Consider the following 24991-nt stretch of genomic DNA (forward strand, 5'->3'; position numbering starts at 1 on the left):
GTATAATTGCAGTTGGTCCTCATCGTGCCGCTCACCTTTCTCATCGATCTTTCGTTTCGTTTCTTTCTTCATCTTCAATATGAAATCGCTTTTTCTAATTTATAAATGATCACTGTATGTGTGTTCGAGATAGTTAAGAGAATAAATGCGAATTTTTTTATTGCGTACAGGTACCTGGTCTGGTGGACATGGCGCCAGGCCGGGATCAGGGCGGAGGGGCGGGTGGCGGTGGGGGAGGCGGCAAGGGTACCACGTCGTTGTTCATCCTATCGGAGGATAACTGCATTCGGAAGCATACACGGTTCATAATCGAGTGGCCGCCCTTCGAGTACGCCGTCCTGCTCACCATCATCGCCAATTGCGTGGTCCTCGCGCTAGAGGAGCACCTGCCGAAGCACGACAAGACCATACTCGCGCAGAAGCTCGAGGCCACCGAAATCTATTTCCTCGCGATCTTCTGCGTCGAGGCGAGCCTCAAGATCCTCGCCCTTGGCTTCGTCCTCCACCGTGGCTCCTATTTGAGAAACATTTGGAACATCATGGATTTCTTCGTCGTGGTGACCGGGTGAGCCAACATACATTTCTCTTTCAACGTTCTTTCTATCTTTCCCCCTCTTCCTTCGGGAAAACTGTACCCCGTAGAAGGATCCCAGCTTTCGAGAATCTCGAAATCTCGAGAGTTTTGTAAAATTCCTACGTACGTCGAAAACTGCGATCCTTCCGAAATAATAATTCGCGAAAGCTCGCTTCGGGTCTCACTTAATTTCGATCGTTGTGTACACATTTGTTCTGTCGCGAAGCTCTCACTCACGTCATCTCTCGTTCTCTCTCCCTCGTGTTCTTCTCCTTCGTGCAAACGCATTATCTATCTTTCGCCGACGGTCGCGAGAAGAACTAGAAAGCGTTCGAGCAGACACGCGGAGAGGAAAACAGTGGACGAAGAGAATGTTAAAACGCTTTGTTTCATACGACCCTTTGGTCAGGTTACGATCGAATTCCCACCGCGAGTTTCCAATGTCGATTTCGCGTTCACGTCTGTTACGAATTACCCGATTCCCCCCGATTTCGCCTCGAGGAGTCCCCTTTACGGAGAAAGCCTTTCGCAGTTGTCTGCGCTCTGAACCCTCGACGACCTTACGCGATTTTGTTATCTCAAAGTTGTAACGCATCTATTTCGTTTACGTATCAAACTTTTTATCTGTGAAAACCGATGCGAGTCGAGAATAGGTGAGATTTGCATCGACTGTCGAGGGTTTAAATGAGATTGATAAAAAATGGAATAGTAGAGATACGAAGGTGGAAAGGATCTTTCTCCGAAAGGATGTTAAGTTGTAAGGAGATCGCACGTCGATCGGAACGATTCCGGCGGAACAGATAGATTCTAGAGTGATCCTTGGATATTAGGTCGATGACCGTGTTCGCCGAAACAAACGTGGACGTCGACCTGCGTATGCTACGTTCCTTCAGGGTCCTCAGACCGCTAAAGCTGGTTTCGAAAATTCCAAGTGAGTCAGTCACAGTTCTGTGAAACGGCAAACAAAACGATTTGTTATACGTGTACGAACGCCACTATTTATCAAAGTAAACAGTACAGAGTGCAGTAACAGAGAACAGTCGAGCAGATTAACTAACTATAATTAATTAATATCCCCCCGTTGTTCCTGGCAGTTTGTGTGCGTTCGACTAGTCTCCTTAGATATTTAAAACGTTTCTTGATTAAAACCAGCCACACTTAGTTTTTCGTCGACCGTTTAGTTTCTCTTTATATCTCCCTTCTCTGTCTCAGTCTGTCCTCTCTTCTATATTTCTCTTTTGCTTTAGTTTAACTCGTTGTTGGGTCGACGTTTAGTTCTGGCAAGCGAGAGACCAGCATCAAGCTAATTTATCTGCGTACATATATACTTTAACACCTGTTATACATTTATTCGTCTATATCGTACTACGTACTTTTTAATCTCTGCCTTTCGTTAGTCTCCGTCCTTTTAGTTCCTCATTTATTTAGTTCTCCCGTGCTAATAAACTTTTACGTCGTTTACTTATCGTTGCGTTCCGTTTCTTATCGTTGATTGACCACCACTTAGAAGGCTATGGGTGTTATTAGATCAGTTGATTGACGCTAGATGATCGTTGCCAGTTGATGATCGATATTATGATTGAACGTGATATACATATATACACACACGTATATTCTCTGTGTCCACGTGGTTTGCGTAATTCGAGTGTCTTATTATATTACTATCTATATGCGTATTATTAATTATTGTACACTCTACTGTCTCTCTAGAGTCTAGAGGAATTGCGTGAACTAGTCGCTAGTTATATACCACTTGCTCTATCTTCTGCGTTTATGTTCAGTTTTCTGCACACGTTTATTCGTACTATCTTAGAGAGTACGTACTACCAGAGTCGAACCGGACGTATCACTAGACACGTACACGCACGTACACGAAAAAAAAAACAAAATTTCAAACGACCAAGTAACTACCGAGCTCGTATTAAATTTTTCGTTCTCCGTCTGTGATACCTAAGAATTCGTTGTAACGAGTGCACGAACGTCGAAGAACTTTCTTACATCACGAAATTCATGTTAGTTTGTGCAATAAAGAATTGAAGAAGTTCCAAAGAATTTGACTCGGGATAGCATAGACGCGACTCTGGACGAAATTCGCGGTACAAGTAATATAAACGATGTCGCAGCAGAAAGACACATTTACACGATTGACGCAAGAGTTACTGGCCTGCAGGTATATCTATATATTTAGCAGAACTGTCATTAGCCACGATCACCGACCGATAGACCCGACGATACTATACGTTGGTAAATAGGTACGTGTCCTAGAGCAGTAACAAGTATTCGAGCAAGCTCGTGTTTTTATTGCTAGAGAGTCGTGTGTACCTTTTAGACACCCTCGAGAGACCGAGTTCGTATAGTCCCGCTGAGTTCTTTAGACTCTTCGACCGAGATATCCTCCACTCTTGTACGTCTTCCTTCGATAACCCGATAATTTCTCTCTTCCCTTCGAAGGATCATCGAAAGGGAAAAGCGTCATTTCTCTACGTGGACGCGCGGTAACAAAGTCTCGCCTATTCCGAGAAAGTATCATTCGCCGAAATGAAATCAATTTTTCTTCCACGCGAACAAGAGTTCTCGGTAAAAATCCTCTGGCTTCGAGAACTTTTCCCGTTCTCCAAGTTTTAGTTACGATTTCCCCGATAGCGAAGTATCTTTAGGGCTACGGTAATCCGTAATCATTCCTAGATTTATCCGTCGAGGTCGTTCGCACTATGTAAAAATGATGTTTCCAGTGGAACGAACCAACGTATTTATAGCCGAACGAACGACAGTAAGGGTAAGTTTTCCGGCTAGAGAGGAAGTTGAACGACCCCGGTGGATGTTACGTTTTATCACCTTCGTGAAACTAGAGTTATAGAGTTATAGCCGGCAGGATTATATTCAACAGCATCTAGAATTAGAATCTCGCGTGAGTAATTCAATAAGAACTTCCCTCCTCTGTCCAACGGCGGAAATCCCCCTTTGAAAGAAGCTCGTCAGTTTAAACATTTAATTAGTTGCTCGATTCCATCCCCCCATCCCATCGATGATCGACGAGTTTCTTCGAAGCCTTCCGCGATCGTGCGCTTAACCCGTAACTGGTAGAACGATCGCTTCATCGTTTCAAGATAAGTTGACAAACGTTCATAGAGAGATAATCATTACTCGAACCCTGTTTAGAGATCTCATAGTTACTCTTAAAAGAATAGTCTCCTTCAAAATCGCATCTGATGTCGTACGTGTATTCCAAAAGTGATGTAACGAAACTAATTCCAGATTAAAACATTTCTAATTGAACTTCTTTTCGAAAAATACGTTTCTTTAAGTAGTCACTTTTGGCACGCATAGGCGGCGCGTAGTTTCATCCCCCTTTCGATATCAATTTAGAAAAAGAACCAATGCCTAACGAAACGTGTACCAAGTCGAAACAAAATTGATTTCGATGAGATGAAAGATGAAGAAGAAGAAGCGAAGATATATCGGTCCCAGATTCGAGCCCAATTAGACGGTTCTCTCTCCCATTTCTCCCAAGGCAAACGGGTTTACATAGGCCATAGAAACGCATATACATAGTTAAACCACCTAGTTGTGTAGCTTAAGTATTTAAGTAGCGTGAAGTATTAGTGTAATAGAGTAGTAAGTAGTAAAGCGTGGCGGGGTGTGTGTGTTTTGGGGCAGGTTCATCACGGCGTTCTCGCAGGGCATAGAACTGGATATGGATCTGCGCACGTTGCGTGCGATACGCGTGTTGCGACCGCTCAAACTTGTCTCCGGCATACCGAGTGAGTAGCGTTTCAATACAATTCGGCACACCGATCGCAAAAAAAAAACACAACAATAATGACAACGAGAAACGATAAAAAGAGAGAAAGTTCAGCCGAGTTCAAACGAAATTTCGCCTGGTCTCGTTTTTGGCATAGAGGAAACTGTTCGTAACAAGTAGAAGTTGATTTAGAAATTTCGGGTCTTGGCCAAATTCGCTGTCGAGTCACGATTATACCCCGCACGGAGCGGGCTAATTTTTGTCGGTTGAAATTAGAGCAGGACGAGGAATCAGGGCTCGTTGCTCGAGGAACGCGCGCAATCGCCACCCCGCGATTCGTGCTCGGATACTTCGTGCTCGGTTCGACCGGATATATCCGTTTTTCGTCGAGGTTCATCGATTTAGCTGCTACGTAGATCCGATTACGAGCGAACAGAGCGACTAACGTTTACTCGGACGTACATACATATTATGCTCGTAGATCTCAGTGTAGTAATTAATTATATTATTGCAAGTATATACTATATTATATTTCTATATCTATATATTATCTACACGTAGATGCCTTGCAACGCTAGAACGATTATTTTGTTTACGTAGCACCACCCAAATAGATCTATATTATATATGTATATCTTTTGAGAGTTGTATGCTGTGTCCATTGTAACGAGAACGAAGTATCCCGATTCTTTTCAATCTGACTGTGTGCAACGTTCAACCAGGAAACGCATCTTCGAATGCGATGCGATTTGAAAATTAGCGGTGAAGAGTATGCATACTATATATAGCACGCACGCTTCCCCGAGCAGCGAGGAGAGTAAAAATAAAGTGAAAAGAAGAAATGAAAGTTGAGTTGAAACGAGTCGAGTTAAGAGACACGTGAATCGCTTGGAGGGCACGGTGATTGGGCCTAATTACTCCTGTCGAACTTTTTCTATCCGCAATAGGTCTCCAGGTGGTGCTCAAGTCTATCATCAAGGCGATGGCCCCGCTTCTGCAGATCGGCCTGCTGGTACTTTTCGCCATCGTGATATTCGCCATCATCGGTCTCGAATTTTATTCGGGAACTCTGCATAAAACGTGTTACAGCATCAGGGATATCAGTGAGTAGCGTCCAAACGACTCCTTCTCAACCTACTCCTTCCTCCGTTCCTGTTCAATGGATTACGGATCCACCCTTCATATTCGTGTTCAATTCGTAAAATAATTAAGATTCTTAATTAGAAAAATGGATTAAGGTAATAATCGATGTCGTGCGAAAGAAATGTAGCCCCGTTTTGGTAAAACTCGATGTCTGACCGGTCATTCGGCAAACGGGAACATCGACCCGCGAACTGTGCCGGAGGCTAGGCAGATCTGATACGGATATCGTTTTAGGTGTAATCGTGAAGGAGGGCGAACAGGCGAGCCCGTGTAACACGGACAACAAATCGGAGGCGCCGTTCGGGGCCCACGTGTGCGACGCGAACGTCTCGACGTGCATGGATCACTGGGAGGGACCAAACTTCGGCATCACCAGCTTCGATAACATCGGATTCGCCATGCTCACTGTCTTCCAGTGCATCACTATGGAGGGCTGGACTGCCATATTGTACTGGGTAAAGCAAGAGATATGTCTCTCAGTGTTGTAAAACTCTCTGTACCATCTATCTATATCTATGTATATCTGTTTCTTATCTATACGTATCCTCCCGTCGACTATTTAAGATCTTCGCGTTCGCGTTCTTCCGTTACTTTTTCTATTCTACCGTCGTTTGTTTTTGGCGAACTCCACTTCTCTAATTGCACTACAAACGGGATTCCCTGTGTTTCAAGCCTCCCTTTCATCTTCTGTCCCTCTTCACCTTTTGGAATCTCTACATACACCATTTCACGTGCATGAACATTTCCGACCCTTCTTCCAATCGACTAATCGTATACAAATTCGAAGCTCCCGAGCCAAATACAAACGACTGGAATGATAAATTGTCTTCGATCGACGCGTTCCACGCATCATATCAATACGTATCTCGTTCGATTGTGCTTGCCCTATCATTCTTCGACTCTTCGATACTTTTAAATGTGATGTTTATTTCAACACTCGATTTTTTTTCGGTGTTTAACCGTCTACATGTTTCTCTCTTTCACCTTTTCGATCTCTGTGTCTGTGGCCCGATGAACTACCGCTTTCCGCCGTGTTTTACTTTATTTATTTTATACGTTACGTTCACCGTCGAATCAAGGAGGATGAAAAGTTTGCTTGCAGACGTGTTTTACGCTAACACTGACCCACATGTTCACCTTGCTCAGTATGACACTGTCAGTTTCAGCCCTCTTCGCAAATCTTTGATGTTCGATATTGTACAACTCGAAATCGCATCGTTACAGGAATAGAAAAACCTTTGACGATGCTCGCGAGTTGTTTCTCGATGTTTTTGATACTTTTAGAAAGTGGGAATAGTTTTTGAAAACGCGTATAACGTAAATGGCTTTGCGATATTCTTATCTATTTTTGAATCGTTGCATTTCACTGTTGCAATAATGCAACGACGAAAGAACTAATTTCACGATATCGTGGATTTTCATAAAAGAATGAATATTAAAAATGGGTTATAAAAATTGTTAGAGTACTAGATAGAATCTAAACGAAAGGGAGAGTAGGGGTTGAAAAGAAAAAGCGATTCCGTTTAAGTATCTCGTTGTTTGCTATATGTATGCCGTATGCCACTTTTGGTTTCGATCTACGCGATCGATGCGCGCGAAACGAAAAGTTAAAACAGCCTGGATGTTGGATAAACGATGATTCGCGTTCGCACACGTAAACGTGGCTTCACGTGGCCTCTGGTCGAATTTCCAGACAAACGACGCTCTCGGCAGCACGTACAACTGGATTTACTTTATACCATTGATCGTCCTTGGCTCATTCTTCATGCTGAACTTAGTTCTCGGTGTCCTGAGCGGGTGAGTACTCTCGTTATCAATTTTTATCGCGACCCTCATCCTATCTCGAAAACGTGCAAAAGACTCGTGTCATATTCGTGTATTAATCTTCGTCCATCGATACGATTCTTGCTTATGTTTTTCATATCAAAATTTCTGAATATTTTCTTCCATACTTTTATATTAAATTTACGGAGAAAGGTGGACGAGGATTAAATGAATTTCATATAACAAATTGTCGTAAAGCAACGAGGAGAGTTCGGATTTGGGGTGCACGGACTCTTGGATCGGCTCGGGTTGCCGAAGACCCGGTTAAAGAGCGACCGATTATCATTGTTTCTGTTCGTCAGGGAGTTTTCGAACGAAAGAACACGCGTCGAGAGGCGAGCGGCTTATCAGAAAGCAAAGAGAAAGCGTCTATTCACGACTGCGTTCAGTGCCTACTTAAAGTGGATCACTCAAGCAGGTCTCGAAACGAATCGATCTTCCCCCTTCCTCCCGCCCACCACCCACCGAAGTTTATCGCGCTAGATTTCTCTGTATTTGCTCGCGTTCCATTCCTGATTTCAGTAACGAAGCCAGAGTAAAGCGCTACTTACTATTCTTAGTACTTACTGCCTTAGCGCCGCACACGCACAGTACGCACAGTAGTAATATACGAGTTATATCCGACCGGCAATACAACGCATCCTACGGCTTAGACAATTCGATTTAACTCAAAAGTTAAACAAAGAGGATGCAGATAAGTTGTAATCTTCGTCGATGCTATCAAACGATATTTGGAGGAATTGGAGATATCGTACGCTTCGTACATTCCTCTCAATGCTTCCGTAAACGTCACCGATAAATTCAAGCAATCCCAGTCTCAATGTAATATCCTCGATAAAAGACTCGCTAGTGTAATTATTTGAATATAAAGTTGAATCGACACCTGTGTAACTCATACATAAGTAATCGTAAAAGAGATCGAACATCCCCGTCCCATCCGTAAGCGGCTCTTTATCATTTGTGTAACGCTTGTAGAGAGTTTGCGAAGGAGAGAGAGAAAGTGGAGAACCGGCAGTCCTTCCTCAAATTGCGAAGACAGCAGCAGCTCGAACATGAACTGTACTGCTACCTGAATTGGATCTGCAAAGCAGGTTAGAAAGTCAACATATGCCAATGGTACATACGTATATGTGTACCTGTACATATATCGATTATACATAATATACATATCGATCGCGAGCAGTACCGTTGCCTTAGGCTATAGTCTCTCTAGTAGCTTTTGTCCTCTCTGGACCAGTAATTTAACGCATCGTTTAGCGAGATCGATTCTCTTCTATTTCCCTGTACCGATCGTTCATGCACAAAGTATAATAAAAATATTGTTTTCTGTTATTTATAGAGGAGGTAATACTCGCCGAAGAGAGGACCACGGAAGAGGAAAAGAAGCACATATTAGAAGGTTCGTGCCTCGAGGGACTCGATTTATTTTTGAAAAATTTTCTTTGCCCGAGCGACCAGTTATTATTAATAAAGAGGAAAAATGTACACGACGTGTATACATGCGTGTCTTTCTCGTAGGAAGAAAAAGAGCCGAGGCGAAAAAGAAGAAGATTGGAAAGAGCAAAAGCACCGACACAGAGGAAGAGGAAGGCGACGACGACCAGGACGACGGTGAGTACCACTTCTACAGCTCCCGGTTTGCTAGTTGCCGTAAAAATGAACGAATGACGACGGATTCGCATCTGCTTCGCAGGGTTCTCGAGGTCCTCGTCGACGAAGGAGAAAGGGCCGTGCAATCAGTTTTGGCTGGCCGAGAAAAGATTCAGATACTGGATACGAAAGTCGGTGAAATCGCAAAACTTTTACTGGTTCGTCATCATTCTTGTGTTCTTCAACACCGTGTGCGTGGCCGTGGAACATTACAATCAACCTGAATGGCTCACCGATTTTCTTTGTGAGTACCCGATAATATTTTATTTAATACTACGCGCGGCAATACAGGGTGAACAACAATTTTCTTTTGCAAAATGGGGTTCAGTGACTGGATTATTAACAAAAAGTACTGTTGAATAAGAGCTCGCGGTCGGCGCAAGTACCGCCCCGGAAGTGTTGGCTCGGATCGTGACGATTACAGCCGGGCGTCACGATCATCTTTCTCATAATTTTTCGCTCGGCCGGAAAGTGGGGACGACGCGACCATGGTGGGGACTGGTACTTGATGGGGATATGCTAGGCATGGTCAGCGAAGGCGCATGAGGAGAATAGTAGTGGGGATCGAAATACGGGCGAAAAAGAGGGGAAGCGAGCCGTGCGCGAAAAATTATGAGAACGCTGGTCACGATCCGAGCCAACACTCCTGTGGCTGACCCCGCGTGCTCTCGTTGGTCAATGTTTTTCGTTAATAATTCAGAAACCACGCCATACTTCACATTTGTTGTTCAGAGACACCTTCAGAATCACCCATCTTCGATTCTAACACGTTTTCTGAGACACCCTGTATGGATCGTATTAACACGTAGTACATGAATGTTGACAGATTACGCGGAATTCGTGTTCCTGGCCCTGTTCATGCTGGAGATGTTCATAAAGGTTTACGCGCTCGGTCCTCGCACATACTTCGACTCGAGCTTCAACCGTTTCGACTGCGTGGTCATCTCCGGATCGATCTTCGAAGTAATCTGGTCCGCGTTGAAGTCCGGCTCTTTCGGCCTCTCCGTCCTACGTGCCCTTAGACTCCTGCGAATTTTTAAGGTCACCAAATACTGGAAGAGCCTGAGGAACCTCGTAATATCGCTGCTCAGCTCGATGCGTAGCATCATATCCCTGCTCTTCCTTCTCTTCCTCTTCATTCTCATATTCGCGCTGCTCGGCATGCAGCTGTTCGGCGGCCAGTTCAACTTCGAAGCAGGCACGCCGCCCACCAACTTCAACACCTTTCCCATCGCGTTGCTCACTGTCTTCCAAGTAAGTTACACGACACTCGCGAGTTTTTGTTCTCGCCAGTAGCTTGTTACTACCGATCGTAGTCGTTTGTTTTCAAGGAAAGAGAATACGAGACATGGTCTTTCCTGTTATCTCGCATCCTTAAACGAGCTTTCGTAGAAAGAGGAACAGATTCGATTAGTTCTGCTAATAGCATGCCAATGAGACTTCGTCGTTGCACATTGTCAGTTCGCGTAATAAACGGATTCGGTTTTGATGGGATGTCTCAGATCCTGACTGGAGAAGATTGGAACGAAGTGATGTATCAGGGTATAGAGTCGCAAGGTGGTACCAAGAGAGGCATGGTCTACTCGCTCTATTTTATCGTGCTGGTGCTGTTCGGCAACTACACGCTGCTGAACGTGTTCTTGGCTATCGCCGTGGACAATCTGGCGAACGCGCAAGAATTGAGCGCCGCCGAAAACATGGAGGAAAACGAGGACAAGCAGAAACAAGCGCAGGAACTCGAGAAGGAGATCCAGACTCTGCAAAAACCGAAGGACGGTAACGCGCCGAAGGTAGAGATCTGTCCTCCGAGTCCGAACCAGAATTTGTAAGTTTTCGATCGTCGTCCGTACACCCGTAACCTCGTGATCCAACATCGTTTAGGGAACGAATACTCGTGGGATTTCAGCAAAGACGGTAAAGGTGAGAAACAGTCATCCGAAGAAGAGAAAAAGCAGGACGAAGACGATGATACGGGACCAAAACCAATGCTGCCATACTCCTCCATGTTTATACTGTCCCCTACGAATCCGTAAGTTATTTTCTCGAATTCGGATCGAGTCGACGAGTAAGTCGAGACTTCTCATCGGTGCGCGCGTATTCGTCTGTGCAGAATAAGAAGAGCCGCCCATTGGGTCGTCAACTTGAGGTACTTCGACGTATTCATAATGGTGGTGATAACGTTGTCGAGTATCGCGTTGGCCGCCGAGGATCCCGTGTGGGAGGAATCGCCGAGAAACAAAGTACTGAACTACTTCGATTACGCGTTCACCGGTGTATTCACCGTCGAGATGCTACTGAAGATAGTCGATCTCGGGATCATCCTTCATCCGGGCTCGTACCTGCGCGAGTTCTGGAACATTATGGACGCCGTTGTGGTGATATGCGCCGCGGTATCGTTCGCGTTCGACATGACCGGTAGCTCGGCCGGGCAGAATCTCTCGACGATCAAATCGCTGCGAGTGCTGAGGGTGCTCAGACCGTTGAAGACGATCAAGAGAGTGCCGAAACTGAAGGCGGTGTTCGACTGCGTCGTGAACAGTCTAAAAAATGTCATTAACATTCTTATAGTGTACATATTGTTTCAATTCATATTCGCTGTGATCGCGGTGCAGCTGTTCAACGGGAAGTTCTTCTTCTGCACCGACGAGAGCAAATACACGAAAGAGGAATGCCAGTGAGTACGAACATCTTCGTCTTTTTTACAGTCGATCCTCGCTCTCGATCTTCGCTTAGGTAAAGCGTATCTATCGTAAACAATCGTTAGAACGTTGTTCGTTTTTTCGTTTGTTCGCTTGTCTCATGGTAATCCTTCCGTCGCAGGGGTCAATATTTCGTTTTCGAAGACAATGGCATGCTGCCGGAGCCCAGGAAACGGGAGTGGAGCACGCAATCGTTTCATTACGACAACGTGATGGCTGCGATGTTAACGTTGTTCGCAGTACAGACCGGCGAGGGCTGGCCGCAGATATTGCAGAACTCGATGGCGGCCACTTACGAGGACAAGGGCCCCATACAGAATTTTCGTATAGAGATGTCCATTTTCTACATCGTCTACTTCATCGTGTTCCCATTCTTCTTCGTGAACATCTTCGTGGCCTTGATCATCATCACTTTCCAGGAGCAGGGAGAAGCCGAATTGCAGGACGGCGAAATCGACAAGAATCAGGTTCGATCGAAACACCCTCGAAACGATCTTGTCACGTTTTCTTTTCTCGTAGACCAAAGATCGACGCGGAGGAAAATACCGATGGACGTGGATAATCATTTGGGGCTCGTTTCAGAAATCTTGCATAGACTTCACGATCCAAGCGCGGCCGTTGGAAAGGTACATGCCGAGAGATCGGAAAAGTGTAAAGTTCAGAATCTGGAGTATAGTGGTATCGACGCCGTTTGAATACTTTATCATGTGTCTCATCGTATTGAACACACTGCTGCTCATGATGAAGGTAAGCATCCACGATTCGTTCGTTCGCTCTTCTGTCTTTTTCTTCCTTCTCCTCGAGAGAGAACGGGCGTACCCGCTCCTCTCTCCCTCGGGGAGGGAAATCTAACAGATTTTTTCTTGTGGACGTTACGAGCCTGATAACGTACGACGCGGAACACGAGCCGGAAAGAAGCTAAATCCATTTAAACACGTTTACGTAAGCTTTTGTCGGCCGATACCGGTTGTTCGTTCTAGTCGAGTTTCGCTCGCGTTTCGGCAACTTTAACCAATCGAAAAGCAGCCTAACACCGATTATTACCGATTCTCCCGATTCCGTTGGGAATAACGATGCACGATGGAGAGTACGAAGTGACTGTAAGATATCATATATCTAACGTTACGATCTGTACGAGGACATTGTTGTTCTTGCCTGCCAATTTATTTATTGCTCTCTGTATAATTGTCATCCGTTGATACGTGTACACAGCTGTGTTGACTTCTCTCTTGTGTCTCCTTCCTCTTTCGGAATCGAGACCCTATACTCTACTATACACCTTTCTACCCTTCTTCTTCTTCTTTCCTCCATTCGATGCAGACCTTTGTTCCAACCCTCGTGTCTCGATTCGCTTATTTATCATTTGTTGCTCCTTTCGTTCCGGAATCGAGACACTTTTATTTCTACGACAAACGCGAGCGAATGCCATAAACGTCTTTCGCAAAAATAAATAATAGATTAAAAGTCTCGATTAAAATATGATTTGTAATTCGTCTTCGTACGATACATTCTGTATAATTTTATGGCGTTCGCGTTACGTTTCAAACACCGCATTCAGTATTATTTTCTGTTTTATTGTGCGTTACTTTCGTTACATTCCGTTCGATTCGATTTCGTTGCCGTTTATTGTTTCCCGATCCTCTTACTGCATGCCCGCTGCTATGTCCTCGTTTCGATAGTAATTGTACCTCGAAGACGCGTGGAGATGAACCGATTATCGACTATCGATGTGCTCCCACGATCACGCACACACGTTCACGTACACACATACACACGACGTGCGTTCGACTCGTATTTACGCCTTTGGCAAGCCCATGTTCGAACTGGTGGCGGGGTTCGACGCGTTGCACAAGCTTCATCCGATTCGAATCGACGACTTCGGAACTCGGAAACGGAAAAGAAAATGAGAACGGCTTTTCCGAAGAAAAGGGAAGAGTCGCGGCATAACACAAACTCTGCGCACGAAGCCACGTGTCTTAGACCGCGCTTCGTACCACTTATCTATCTCTCTTAATTCGTTCATTTTTTTATTATTATTACTTGGATCGTTGCACAGTTTGCTATATTCATTTGTCGTCAAAAGGCTGAACCGTGGACAGTATTTCAAAGAATTATACGTAGATGCAACTGGTCTTGCAAACCTGACGGAGTTGAACGTTTTTAGAAAAATTTCAGCGGACGCACGCGACACGTAGTGGCATATTGCAATCACGAAACAATATTAATACCTGGATCGAAACCACGGTTGCAGCTTGATCGGACACACTTTTATGATTTTCACGACTAATCGAATGTTTTCATTCGACGATACGAATCCGCCTATATACTGCCTGACGATGCGAACAAAACACATCTTGCGCACCGTATATAATACAGCACATGGCCTTGAGAATGAAGCGCGCACGAGTGTCACACAGTCACACGCTATGTCTGAATGTGATCGTAACGTCGCGAAAGGACGAAAGAGACCGGAGACTCGACCGCTGTTTTTCCGAACGTCTCGACCGAGCCCAAAGGAAAAGCGTTTGATCCCCCTTTCTCTCTCTCTCTCTCTCTCTCTCCTTTTGTTCAAAGGCATGTTGACACGTTACGCATACGCACGTTCTGGTACACGATGTCCACACTCGCGCACACAATCGTTGTTAATTAATCGTTTCACACGCGCACAGAACTGCGTGTCGCATGCTGGCTGCTCTGGCAAACCTCGTGATCGCGTTGCCCAGCGAGAACTGAAAACGACGACGCGAGAGCCTTCCACCGAATGTGTATGTGTGTTTATTCTACTGCGGCCACAAATATAACGACACGTATACTTTGCACGGGGCGCCTGCACGAGTTACGATTAATCCCTTACCACCTTCGAAACTGAAAAGACACGAAAGAGAGAAAAACGGTCCCTGTGTGTCTCGGCGAAGGGATATCCACGGCAAGTCCTTTACTAACTCCATCCATTCTTTCTTCTGTTCTTTTCTTCTTAGCTCGCTCTTATCCTTTTCATTCAAATTTTCGTTTCCTTACGTTTTTTTCTGTTGCTCTCTTCCAGACACCGGAGTCTCACCCACCCGAATACTAATCCCACCGCGACGCAACGATCGAGAAATCGTAAACTATTTCGATCTATCATCGTTGTCTCGATCGTCGCGTTGCGCATTGTACAGGATAATTAACTGCTAACTTAAAAGCGATCACTTGATCCTCGTCAAGTAAATTGGCCGACGGTATTAGCGGTACGAAGATCCGATTTTCAGAATTTACATCCAACAAGCAGGACTGTATGCATCAATCCTCGCGTGCAGTAAAGTGTAGTCGATGGAATAACTGCTATAGCCGGTTAATTACTTATCGCGTTGAAAATAACTTCTGAAATGGTACTCGTTCCGATGATGCTATAGCGATTCCAACAACTATACGATGTAAAATCGTCCCTATCGTTCTATCGGTATAAAAAAAGAAAGAATTTCTTTAATGTCACCGTCACTGTACGCAGATACACGTATCTAGGTTAATGCTAATATTATACACCTGTGTGTACCCCCCTTTTCTCTGTTGACTGGAAATAGTAGACGCGCGTATGTATGTACACACTAGCGTGTAACTTACAGATTTCGCACTCTATTTTACACGTTTCTTATAATACGTACACACATAGGTGTTTGAAAAATTGGATCGAAGGGACCGTTCGCCGATACGCGACGCGTCTGGTATTCTAAGCGCCGAAGGGTGCTTCTGTCTCAACTTAGATTCAAACTTGCGCAAGCGCTAAAATTGTAACGCGCCAATTTCCACCTCGTCGCGCGATAACGATTCTGTCGCAGAAGCGTATCGATGAACGGACTGCTCGGTAATTAGAGAGCATCGTAGAACCTCGATCGTCTACTCTAACCGGGAAAAGATGAAAAGGATATTTGCCTATCGTATCGCTTTTCCTAGATTCACCTCTCGTAACATAAGAGAATGATGAGAACGTTAACTTGAATAATAAGAATCGAGGTTCTGTCGTAGATTTTACTCTCTGTCCGAGCCTCCCGATTTCCCTCCGTTTCTCCATTTTCATCGTGAAACGGCAAAGAACATCTTATAGGATCGTAAATTTCGATCGTTTATCGGCAAATGAAAGAGAAATGCGCGCGTTGAGAGGCTTGTACGTCTGTCTGTCTGTCTGTCAGTCTGTTTGTCTGTCTGTCTGTCTGTTTGTCCGTCTCTCTCGGCCCGTGTGTGTTGTCAGTGTATGCATTGCAGTTTCATCGGCAAAGCGACGTGTACAAGAACACGCTGAAGTACATGAACATGTGCTTTACGGGGCTGTTCACCGTTGAGTGCATACTGAAGATCGCCGCGTTTGGCGTCAGGGTAAGCTCGAATCACGACAACGATCCCTGAATCCCGAACGAAACCCCCGTTCCCGCCCCCTCGTTCACCCTCTCATCGAACAGATTTATCGAGAGAATGTACTTATTTATTCGTTTAGAATAGTCGGCTTCGAGCCGGACCTCTGTCGAAAATTGATCGCTTACTTACTTTATGGCAAACTTTTTTTTTACGACGATCAGTTTTCGCAGTAAGCTGGTAAGTTTCGCTTATTAGAGAGTAATTAGAGACAATGATTAGAAACGATACAAGGGTAGCGTCTTGTCAACTCGAGTATACCGTTAGAAAACCTTTAGTGTCCAGGGCTGAACAAACGCTCTACGTCTGATTGTAACGAGCTATAGCTGCGCCTTCTGCTCAATCCTTAATCCTTCTTACTATCAGTAGTTATTAAACTTCTAGTAGTGCGATAAGCTCGTGTATACCTGTACGTAACGTAGAATGCCATATTGTATGAAATGCTATCTAATCTCCTTCGAGTCTGTAAAAGTGTAAAGGACAGTAGCGAATGCTCGGCTCTGAATGCGTTTCTCGTTTCACGAGAATTGTGCGATCGAACCGATCGTTACATTATACGAGACGTAGAACTTGTCTTCTGATTAAGAATGCATTTAATCGCGAGCTGCCTTGACCAGCGCGTTCAAATTAATGGTACAAAAAAGCTATGAACAATTTTTTTGATTCGCTCTTAAACGCGTTTCTTATCTACAATATCCTGTTAGGTTAGTATTTATATGTTAAAGCAAGAAACACGAACACTCGCACGACAGAACACAAGAGACACTAAGATACAAAGGCGTAACTGTCACGTTCAATTTACGTTGTTACATTTTCCTTTGTCTCTCTCTTTCTCTCTCTCTCTCTTTATTCCTTTCTTCGGATCGTTATTTTAATTTGAGAGAAACTATTTTTTCCTACAAAATACGTAGAAACATACTGTATAGTACGTCGAACGGGGGAAATCGGCCGCACAGCCTCGGAAAGGATTAAGGAATCCTTGACAAACGATATTACTCCTTGCATGCTGCCCGCCTTGTTGCATCCGCACGTGATCACTGCACGTCGACGTGTTTATTATCCTTGCATGCGTGTATCGCTTCGAATTCGAATACCGACTTCCTTCGATCTTTGCGAGCGAGTCTAACGAATCAGAAGAAAAGTAGAAATGCTTAGAAGACGAAGAAGATGAAAAGGAGGATTGATATTCGACATTGAAGAATGCCTCTCTTGTTGCAACGATTGCGTGTTACGAGCCAAACGTTGATGTTATTGCGTAATCACAAACGATTGCATCGAAGTATCGGAAAATTATGAGAAATCTTTAGCGGAATCCCCGTGCCGATTCTCTATGCCTCGAAATTGCAATGGAAGGCAATATTCGATCGAAGGAAAAGCCCCGAAGCCTCCGGTTTTCGCCACACGCATGATGCCATTTCCTGTGCCATCGCCAGAAAGAAGGATCGGTTTCGGGCGGGTTCCACCGACACTCACCACACACACACGCACACGCACACGGAATAAACTTGGTCTCGCGCGCGTCTCGGAATTCGCGTCTCTCGGAGATCGCTCTTTCGAAGATTGGTTAGATTTGCTTGGGAAATAAAATTGATCGTTCGTCGCGACGAGATCACTTCGATCTTTCGGAAATGAAGAATCAATTAAAAATATCGTAACGTTTTCACGTTTCTCTTTTCGTTGAAATAAAGTTCGGGACAGTGTACTTATGTTTCCGGCAACGCGTTATAACAAGATTAAAGGTAATGTGATAAAATAAGTGAAGATCAAATAGACAGAGAAGAAGTTGTAGAATCTATAAAAGTATTCTTGTACAACTATCTTTTCCGTCTAATTTCATTTCGCAACCACGGTGGTTTGACGAACGAACCGGAAAAATTGTTAGCAACAATTAAAGATGACGATTCGTTCGATCCGTTGAACCATCGTAGATGAAATACGTGAAAAGAACGATTATTCTTGGTAATACTAAAATGATCAAAGAGAACCGATGAAATCGTGTTTGGCCAACGAAAGATAAATAAAATAAAAGAAACGGCCGTCGATATAAAGTCCGGAGCTTGTGTCACGTCTGTGTGTTGGGTGTATTTTGTAGTATCACGACGCGCCGCCAAGTCTAGTGGACGCCTTGAGTGGCGTGAACTTCGCCGTCACCGTCCTTTTCCTCTTTGAGTGCATCCTCAAAGTCATCGCCTTCGGATGCAAGGTATCAAATATATATGCCTTTTAATCACTAACAACAAATTCCACGAAACTTCGATCACACGCGGCCACTCTGTCGATCATACATCGTAGCACTCTCTACATTCTTTTTCCAGTGAGATTTCACTCGAATACTCGTAAACGAGAAGCGAACGCTGGTTCGAAATGCGATATTCGCTTCGAGAGAGAGAAAAAAAAAAATGAAATAGTGAAATCCTCTTGTCATTTCGCCGAACGTCTTTTGCGCATTGTCGAGAAGACCGAGAAACCTCGTCGTCGATCCGTGATTTCCCGATCGAGAAGCGAACGGGAAAAGTTTGACCGGTGCCAGAAAAGAGGAGTGCGTATATCGATTTCGAAACGAATAAAGGTGCGAGTGGAAAATGGAACGCTATTACATACACGCATGCCGTGAGAATAGTTGCTTCGTAATACTTTCCCACCTTATTGCTAGTTTTGTGTGTAGGTAACGCAGATGAATTACGATACGTAGTATATACATTATACTTTGAACCGGTATTTTAGAGGGAAGCTAGCGTGGTATACGTAAGCGAGATTAGCGTAACGTACGTACATATACCTGGCCGAGGAAGCTGCGATAAAGTTGAGATTTTTGCGCTGATACTCTTTTTAATTGGCTTGCATATTTTAAACCGGTAGACCAACGGCGACCTCTTTCCTGGCTACGAAAAAGAGCTGGGATAAAAAGTAGAGCTTCTCGCGATTAAACCGCGGGTCTCTCTGTCTCTTTATCCCTCTCTGTCTATCTAGTTTGCTTGCTATTGTACCTATTACGTCATGCTCCCGTAGTGGATATTTCTCTCTAGAGGAAATCCCGGTCGCTAACTTCGTGTACTTTGCCCGATCATCGATCACCCGGATAATTGCCTAAATACCCCCTTCACTCTCATATCTCTTTTCATGTTTTACGTAACATTCGAACCACAAGCAACGCCCAAATCGAAAAAGAATCCGCGTTTTATTTCCACTATCAATCAGTACCAATAAATAAATTGAAAATCATCAACCCAGTTTTCGAATAACTCAATCGATGGCTCTTCAATTTGTCAAATCTATAAAACTGTAGTTCAGCCCTCGGGGTGGCTCATTTACCCACGGTAGAACATTATTTTGTGTGACAGTTATTGCGATATTTATAATAGATAGATAGATATAGAAACGACGCGCCAGAATTTAATTTTTAAGTGAGAAGAAACGGCCTTTAAAGCAAGACTCTTCACACGTATTTTCTTAATTGACAATTAAACTCGTAGAGAGGCGTCTTTCACACGTAAACGAGCACTCGCACTCGCATACACAGGTACACGTACACGTATACACGCGCGCAACACAGAGCAGTAAGGTCGAAGCTCCCAAAGCAGACTCGAGCATTTCATTTCTTTCCCCCCTCTCTTTCTCTGTATATCAAATGAAGCTCGTAATTTATTAACTCTAGTACCCGTAAAACCATTTCACACACCAAGACTTCCGAATCTCGATGGCTCGAAGTTCCTTCGAGTTCCACCGAGGTCGTTCAAAAGATCTGTAAAACATTGTAACTTAAACGCGTATCGATTCGGCGTTTACTTGAAGGAAGTTCGACGCCAGGACAGGCAACGTCGATTAAGCAACACTTTCTAATCGATTATTCGTATTTTTTTTATTCCTATGATGTATAGAATTTCTTCAAGGATGCCTGGAACATATTCGACTTCATCACGGTGATAGGGAGCATCGTGGACGCCCTCGTAATCGAGTTCGGGGTACGTAGAGCTTCGAAAAAGAAAGAAACAAGCTATGTCGTGAAGTTGGTATCCGCAGTCTTAAACGCTAAGAGTGACAGTACGTAGTGTTAATTTTGAACAGAGGAGAAAGTAGAGTGTCCAGACGTTTACTTCTTCGTAAACGAGATAAAAACCCGACTTCGGCTCCATTTTATTAAATGTGTCTATAACCCAGATGTGTCCGCTTGATTGTACCTACATCTATACCGAGTGTTTACATTTCCTTCTAACCCTTTTGCTGCTTATTTTAGTATATCAGCAGTGTACAGATACATATATATATATATATTAATATTAACGCTAGAACAGGTAATAATCGAGAATTTTTTATTCGATGCCCCTCGTATGTATTTGCATAGCTTTATGCTGCATTCATACGCTAACACACTCACACACTGTACATTATTCCACATCTGCACAAGTACGCGGTAATCACCACGGTCAGTAATCACACGATTATACAATGAAAATCTTTTAAAGGGAACCGGACGTCGGTTTTAAACGATCGTTCGAAAAAGATGATCGGAAGAAAAAGGTACGTGACAACACGGAAGGTTCCTTTTTGAAGTTTCGATGCATAGTAAACGCGACATACTTGGAACAAGATAAATACAGCACCCACGTATTCGCCAAGTATTTACGTACTCCTTTGCAGTAGAAGCGTATTTTATGAAGAACCCGAAGCACGGTCGTGCTATTACATTTACGCATATACTATAATTATTATTATTATTATTATTATTATTATTATTATTATTATTATTATTATTATTATTATTATTGTCAAGTAAAAGCGTGAAATAGTTGAGCAGTCGATATCGAGTGTCGAGACCGATCGAATTGAGATTTTCCCTTAAATGCTTGCTAAGTATTTCCTTCAGTAGGTTTGTTGAATCGACAGAGGTGAAACATTTTTTATATTTTTCGTTGGCTAAATTTTACTTTTTAGAGACTGTCAAGGTAAGCCAAGCTTCGCGTGAAGTAAAGTTACGTTGATACTCACTTCGAGTTCAAGTCGTGACTAGACGCAGACGTAAGCTTCATTTTATATGTAAATTTCCGCTATATATATATTTGTTTTCTCTACATAGTGTATTCGCATATTAAAGAGATCAGATCAGTGTAAGAGAAACTAACGAAATCGATCAAAATAATTTTGCAATCTCGTATATTTTTGTACCCTAGGAGCGGCTTTCGGGTATGCCCAGTGGAGGCCAACTAGGCGAAAAGAAGGTATAAATTTCGACGCATTTACTCCTACAGTCGTATGTAAGTTCTCGGTTATCTTCCTTCGAAAAAAGAAACAACAAACTCTTCAAGTAAAATTTTACTGCGTGAAGTCGAATAACATACAAACTCCATCGAGAAACGATATATCAGCGATCGCAGGTGCCTGTTTTTTATACTAAAGCGAATCTCTTCACACGCAAACGCAACGAAACATTCCTTATTCTATACCTGTTACAATTATATTTATACTGCACCGACAGGACGTATACTCGCTTCGCGTACACAAAGCAGCCGCACACTTAGAACAATAGAATGGCATATGAATGCGCGCGATCAAAATTTCCTGATTTGCTTCCGCAAATGCGCTGTCAGCTTGACTGCAGCAAATGGGTTAACGAACCACCTACTTCTATATTATCTACCACGTTTCCATCTATCCGAAAGAAACGTGTTTCGAATCCCTGTACAAATGACTCGAGAATAATAACCGAAAGAGTACGCGAGATTTTGCGGTCAAACGTATTACGCGAACGTAACGGGAGGAATATCGAGGCAAGGGTAAAGGGTACTAAGAATCCCTTCCAGTTTTTTCCATGTAGCTTCGTTCGTGTACCGAGACGGTGTCATCGAAAGAATGTAGACCAATTTGAAGACATCGTAACGCTACACGTAACGAAGCAATGGCCGGTACCACGACGAATGGTCGACATTTTTCGGGGCTTAAGTGTAATTTCCTTTGTCCACTACAGGAGAACTTCATCAACGTCGGTTTCCTAAGGCTGTTTCGAGCGGCCAGGCTGATCAAACTGCTCAGGCAGGGCTACACGATACGAATTTTGCTGTGGACCTTTGTACAATCCTTCAAAGTGAGTCGACGATGTAACGGACTCGACGGAAGTCGGAGTATACGGGATAATCTGTGTTTTATGATTACAGGCTCTGCCTTACGTTTGTCTCCTTATAGCGATGCTATTTTTCATCTACGCGATCATCGGTATGCAGGTACGCATCGATCTCTTAGAAACGTTAATGAGAACATTTACGTTCTGTGGATAGCGCGCGATAAAAGGACTATGTTCTCGCCCCGATATCAACGATCAGATTCAGAGCATCAAATTTCTAAACTAAAAAAGTATCAAACATTTATGAACTGCTTAAAAATTGAAATGGGGAGCCTGGGGTCGGATAAAGGATAACGCAATCGAGACTCATTAGTGATCATAAAATTCCGTTGTCAGGTCTTTGGAAATATAACGAACGATCCAGGAACAGCTATCGATGAACACAACAACTTTCAGTCCTTCTTCGCCGGTCTTATGTTGCTATTTCGGTGAGTCGAGCAGCTAAACGAAGCAGTATTATGGAAAGTTGGGCTAAAAGTAAACTTTTCCTCGACGAAAGAGCTACCGATCCAACTTTGCTTCGATTCCATATGCGAATTCAGTAGAACGATGCTTAATCGCAAAACGAGATAGAAATCAGATTCGAAATCGATTTGCTAAAGAAAAAAAAAAACGATCGGTAGCCAAAAGTAATCGTAACAGTAGAGAGTACTGGGCTGTGTTGGCATGAAGTTTAACCGAAACTGAGCTGCTCGACGTGTCAATCTCTTGTAATTGAACTCCCGCAATTAGAGAGTAAAACCCCTCCCCTAGACAGTTGTGCCATAGAGATGCTTGCACTAGATTTGTTCAACTTGGACATATGCCCCGAGAGAGAATCTGCGGAATTCGCGTATTTCGATACGATTACTATTACCAGCCAACGGAGTATAATTTCGCATACCGATCCTAGTACGACGTCCATGGATTTCGTTCGTTTCTCTAACGAACGTACAAACGAAATTCTCGATTCTCTCTCGAGCGAGTCATAACGAGATAATAAAGGAGTAAACGAGGTAGTAGATGGTAATTAATGTGGTGGATTGGTAGAGGCGTATTGCTAGAGGTTAGATTAACACTTATCACCACGTACACTGTTTACTCGTTAAACTAAAACTCTACGTAGCGCGACTCGCGACGACGTAACGCGATCATCAGCGATCGATCGACGGGTCCAGCGGACAAGAGTAACGTAAAATCGAGTCAGGGTCGCGAGATCGATCGAAGTTAGTGTGAAATAGCGGAGTTAGGAAGGAAAAAATAATCGCTAATGCCTCGCTCGCCTTTTGGCCGGGCGGCCGTTTTTCTTTTTGCCGGTCTCAGGTGTTCGGTAACATCGCGCTGGACGCCGAGACTTCTATTACCAAGCACAACAATTTCCAAAGCTTCCTTCAAGGTCTGATGTTGCTTTTTCGGTAAGTAAGACACTGATGCAACCAAACGCGAAAAATAAATGCTATTTTTTTTTTCTATTTTTTTCTTTCACTTCGATATTCAATCGGTTTGCGAAAAAAAAAATAAGCACCGCGCTGAATAAAGTGATATGTACACGCGCAATTTGACATCAGAGGGACTTAATTCTCGACGGACTTGTCATATATCGGAGAGTAAGAATAAACAAGGTGTATGAGGTGGTGACGATTTTCTAATCTCGGTAACACACTACATGAAACGGGCCAAGCTACGCCCTGTTCGCGTGCGGTTTGAAAACCGGACACAAGTATGGTAGAGTAATCGAGTAGAGAATTGAGTTACCGAACCAAGCCAGTATTCGCTTTTGGTGTTTTTGCATTTATTCATTAACGCGTGTAAAGAAACAGAGTTGCTTGCATGCCGTTGGGAGAAATAATTCTAACTCGTAGTTTAGGCTTAGACGGATTGTTTAAGCGATTCTCCATAAGCATTTTTCTTGAATTTTGTTCGTTCCGAAAGGTTCGCTTAGAAAGGTCTGCCTATCGACGCGTCTTACGAAAATTAGTAGAAGCAGTTTTATTCGAATCGAAATTCTCGAGAGATATATTTATGCAGGTTTTCGTAAGACTCGTCGGCGCAGATCTTAGCTTCCAAATATTTATACCGTAGTTTCACGTAGAAATGTGTTAATAAGAACGACGGGCAAACTCGTTCACGACGTTAAATAAAACGTATCGATAGGTGCGCGACCGGTGAGGCATGGCCGAACATCATGTTATCCTGTGTGAAGGATCGTCCCTGTGACCCGAAGGCTAGCAAACAACAGGGTGGCTGCGGGTCGAACATCGCGTACGCTTACTTCGTCTCGTTCATCTTCTTCTGTTCGTTTTTGATGTTGAATCTGTTCGTCGCCGTCATCATGGACAATTTCGACTACTTGACGAGGGACTCGTCGATCTTGGGCGCCCACCACTTGGACGAGTTCGTTAGAATCTGGTCCGAGTACGATCCGAACGCTACCGGGAAAATCCATTACAAGGAGATGTACGACATGCTGAAGAACATGGATCCGCCGTTGGGGTTTGGTAACAAGTGTCCGAATCGGCTCGCTTACAAGAAACTTATCAGGATGAACATGCCCGTGGACGAGAACCTGAAGGTGAACTTCACGACTACCCTGTTCGCCCTGATTCGCGAGAATCTTAATATCAAAGTCCGAAGCGGTGAGTCGCGTTTCTCTTTCCGATATTTTTCATTCGTTTTCCGTAAAAGTGAATCGTTGCAACGCGGATTCGATCATGATTGTTTACAGCCAACGAGAGGCACCAAGCGAACGAGGAGCTGAGGGATACTATCAGAAGCATTTGGCCCCTGCAGGCGAGAAAGATATTGGACCTTTTGATACCTAGGAACGAAGGTAAAGGACCGTTTAAAAAATCTGTTGAAAGAGATTTCTCTCACGAGTG

General features: G+C 43.8%; 1 protein-coding gene across 25 annotated transcripts in view; it reads left to right on the forward strand.

Moving 5' to 3' along the window:
- The window catches only part of cac (calcium voltage-gated channel subunit cacophony), a 99835-nt gene that overhangs the window by 55898 nt on the left and 18946 nt on the right, over positions 1-24991 (forward strand). For 6 of the 25 annotated variants that reach the window (XM_026812294.1, XM_026812303.1, XM_026812304.1 and 3 more), the window contains 23 exons: positions 171-565; positions 4232-4335; positions 5264-5419; positions 5694-5914; positions 7153-7256; positions 8259-8374; positions 8623-8682; positions 8802-8894; positions 8977-9177; positions 9760-10187; positions 10436-10758; positions 10840-10962; positions 11044-11607; positions 11754-12099; positions 12215-12379; positions 15872-15982; positions 19897-19980; positions 21187-21234; positions 21981-22097; positions 22168-22233; positions 22470-22561; positions 24267-24748; positions 24838-24942. In XM_026812294.1, coding sequence (XP_026668095.1) covers positions 171-565; positions 4232-4335; positions 5264-5419; positions 5694-5914; positions 7153-7256; positions 8259-8374; positions 8623-8682; positions 8802-8894; positions 8977-9177; positions 9760-10187; positions 10436-10758; positions 10840-10962; positions 11044-11607; positions 11754-12099; positions 12215-12379; positions 15872-15982; positions 19897-19980; positions 21187-21234; positions 21981-22097; positions 22168-22233; positions 22470-22561; positions 24267-24748; positions 24838-24942 — 4504 coding nt within the window. Of the gene's footprint in view, positions 1-170; positions 566-1404; positions 1506-4231; positions 4336-5263; positions 5420-5693; positions 5915-7152; positions 7257-7585; positions 7702-8258; positions 8375-8622; positions 8683-8801; positions 8895-8976; positions 9178-9759; positions 10188-10435; positions 10759-10839; positions 10963-11043; positions 11608-11753; positions 12100-12214; positions 12380-15871; positions 15983-18110; positions 18222-19896; positions 19981-21186; positions 21235-21980; positions 22098-22167; positions 22234-22469; positions 22562-23435; positions 23528-24266; positions 24749-24837; positions 24943-24991 lie in introns of those variants that run through there. The other 19 variants (XM_026812308.1, XM_026812306.1, XM_026812293.1 and 16 more) reach the window with 12 other exon arrangements.

Source organism: Ceratina calcarata, unplaced genomic scaffold (genome assembly GCF_001652005.2).
Source record: "Ceratina calcarata isolate Rehan_Ccalc_2016 unplaced genomic scaffold, ASM165200v1 scaffold27, whole genome shotgun sequence".
Classification (NCBI taxonomy): domain Eukaryota; kingdom Metazoa; phylum Arthropoda; class Insecta; order Hymenoptera; family Apidae; genus Ceratina; species Ceratina calcarata.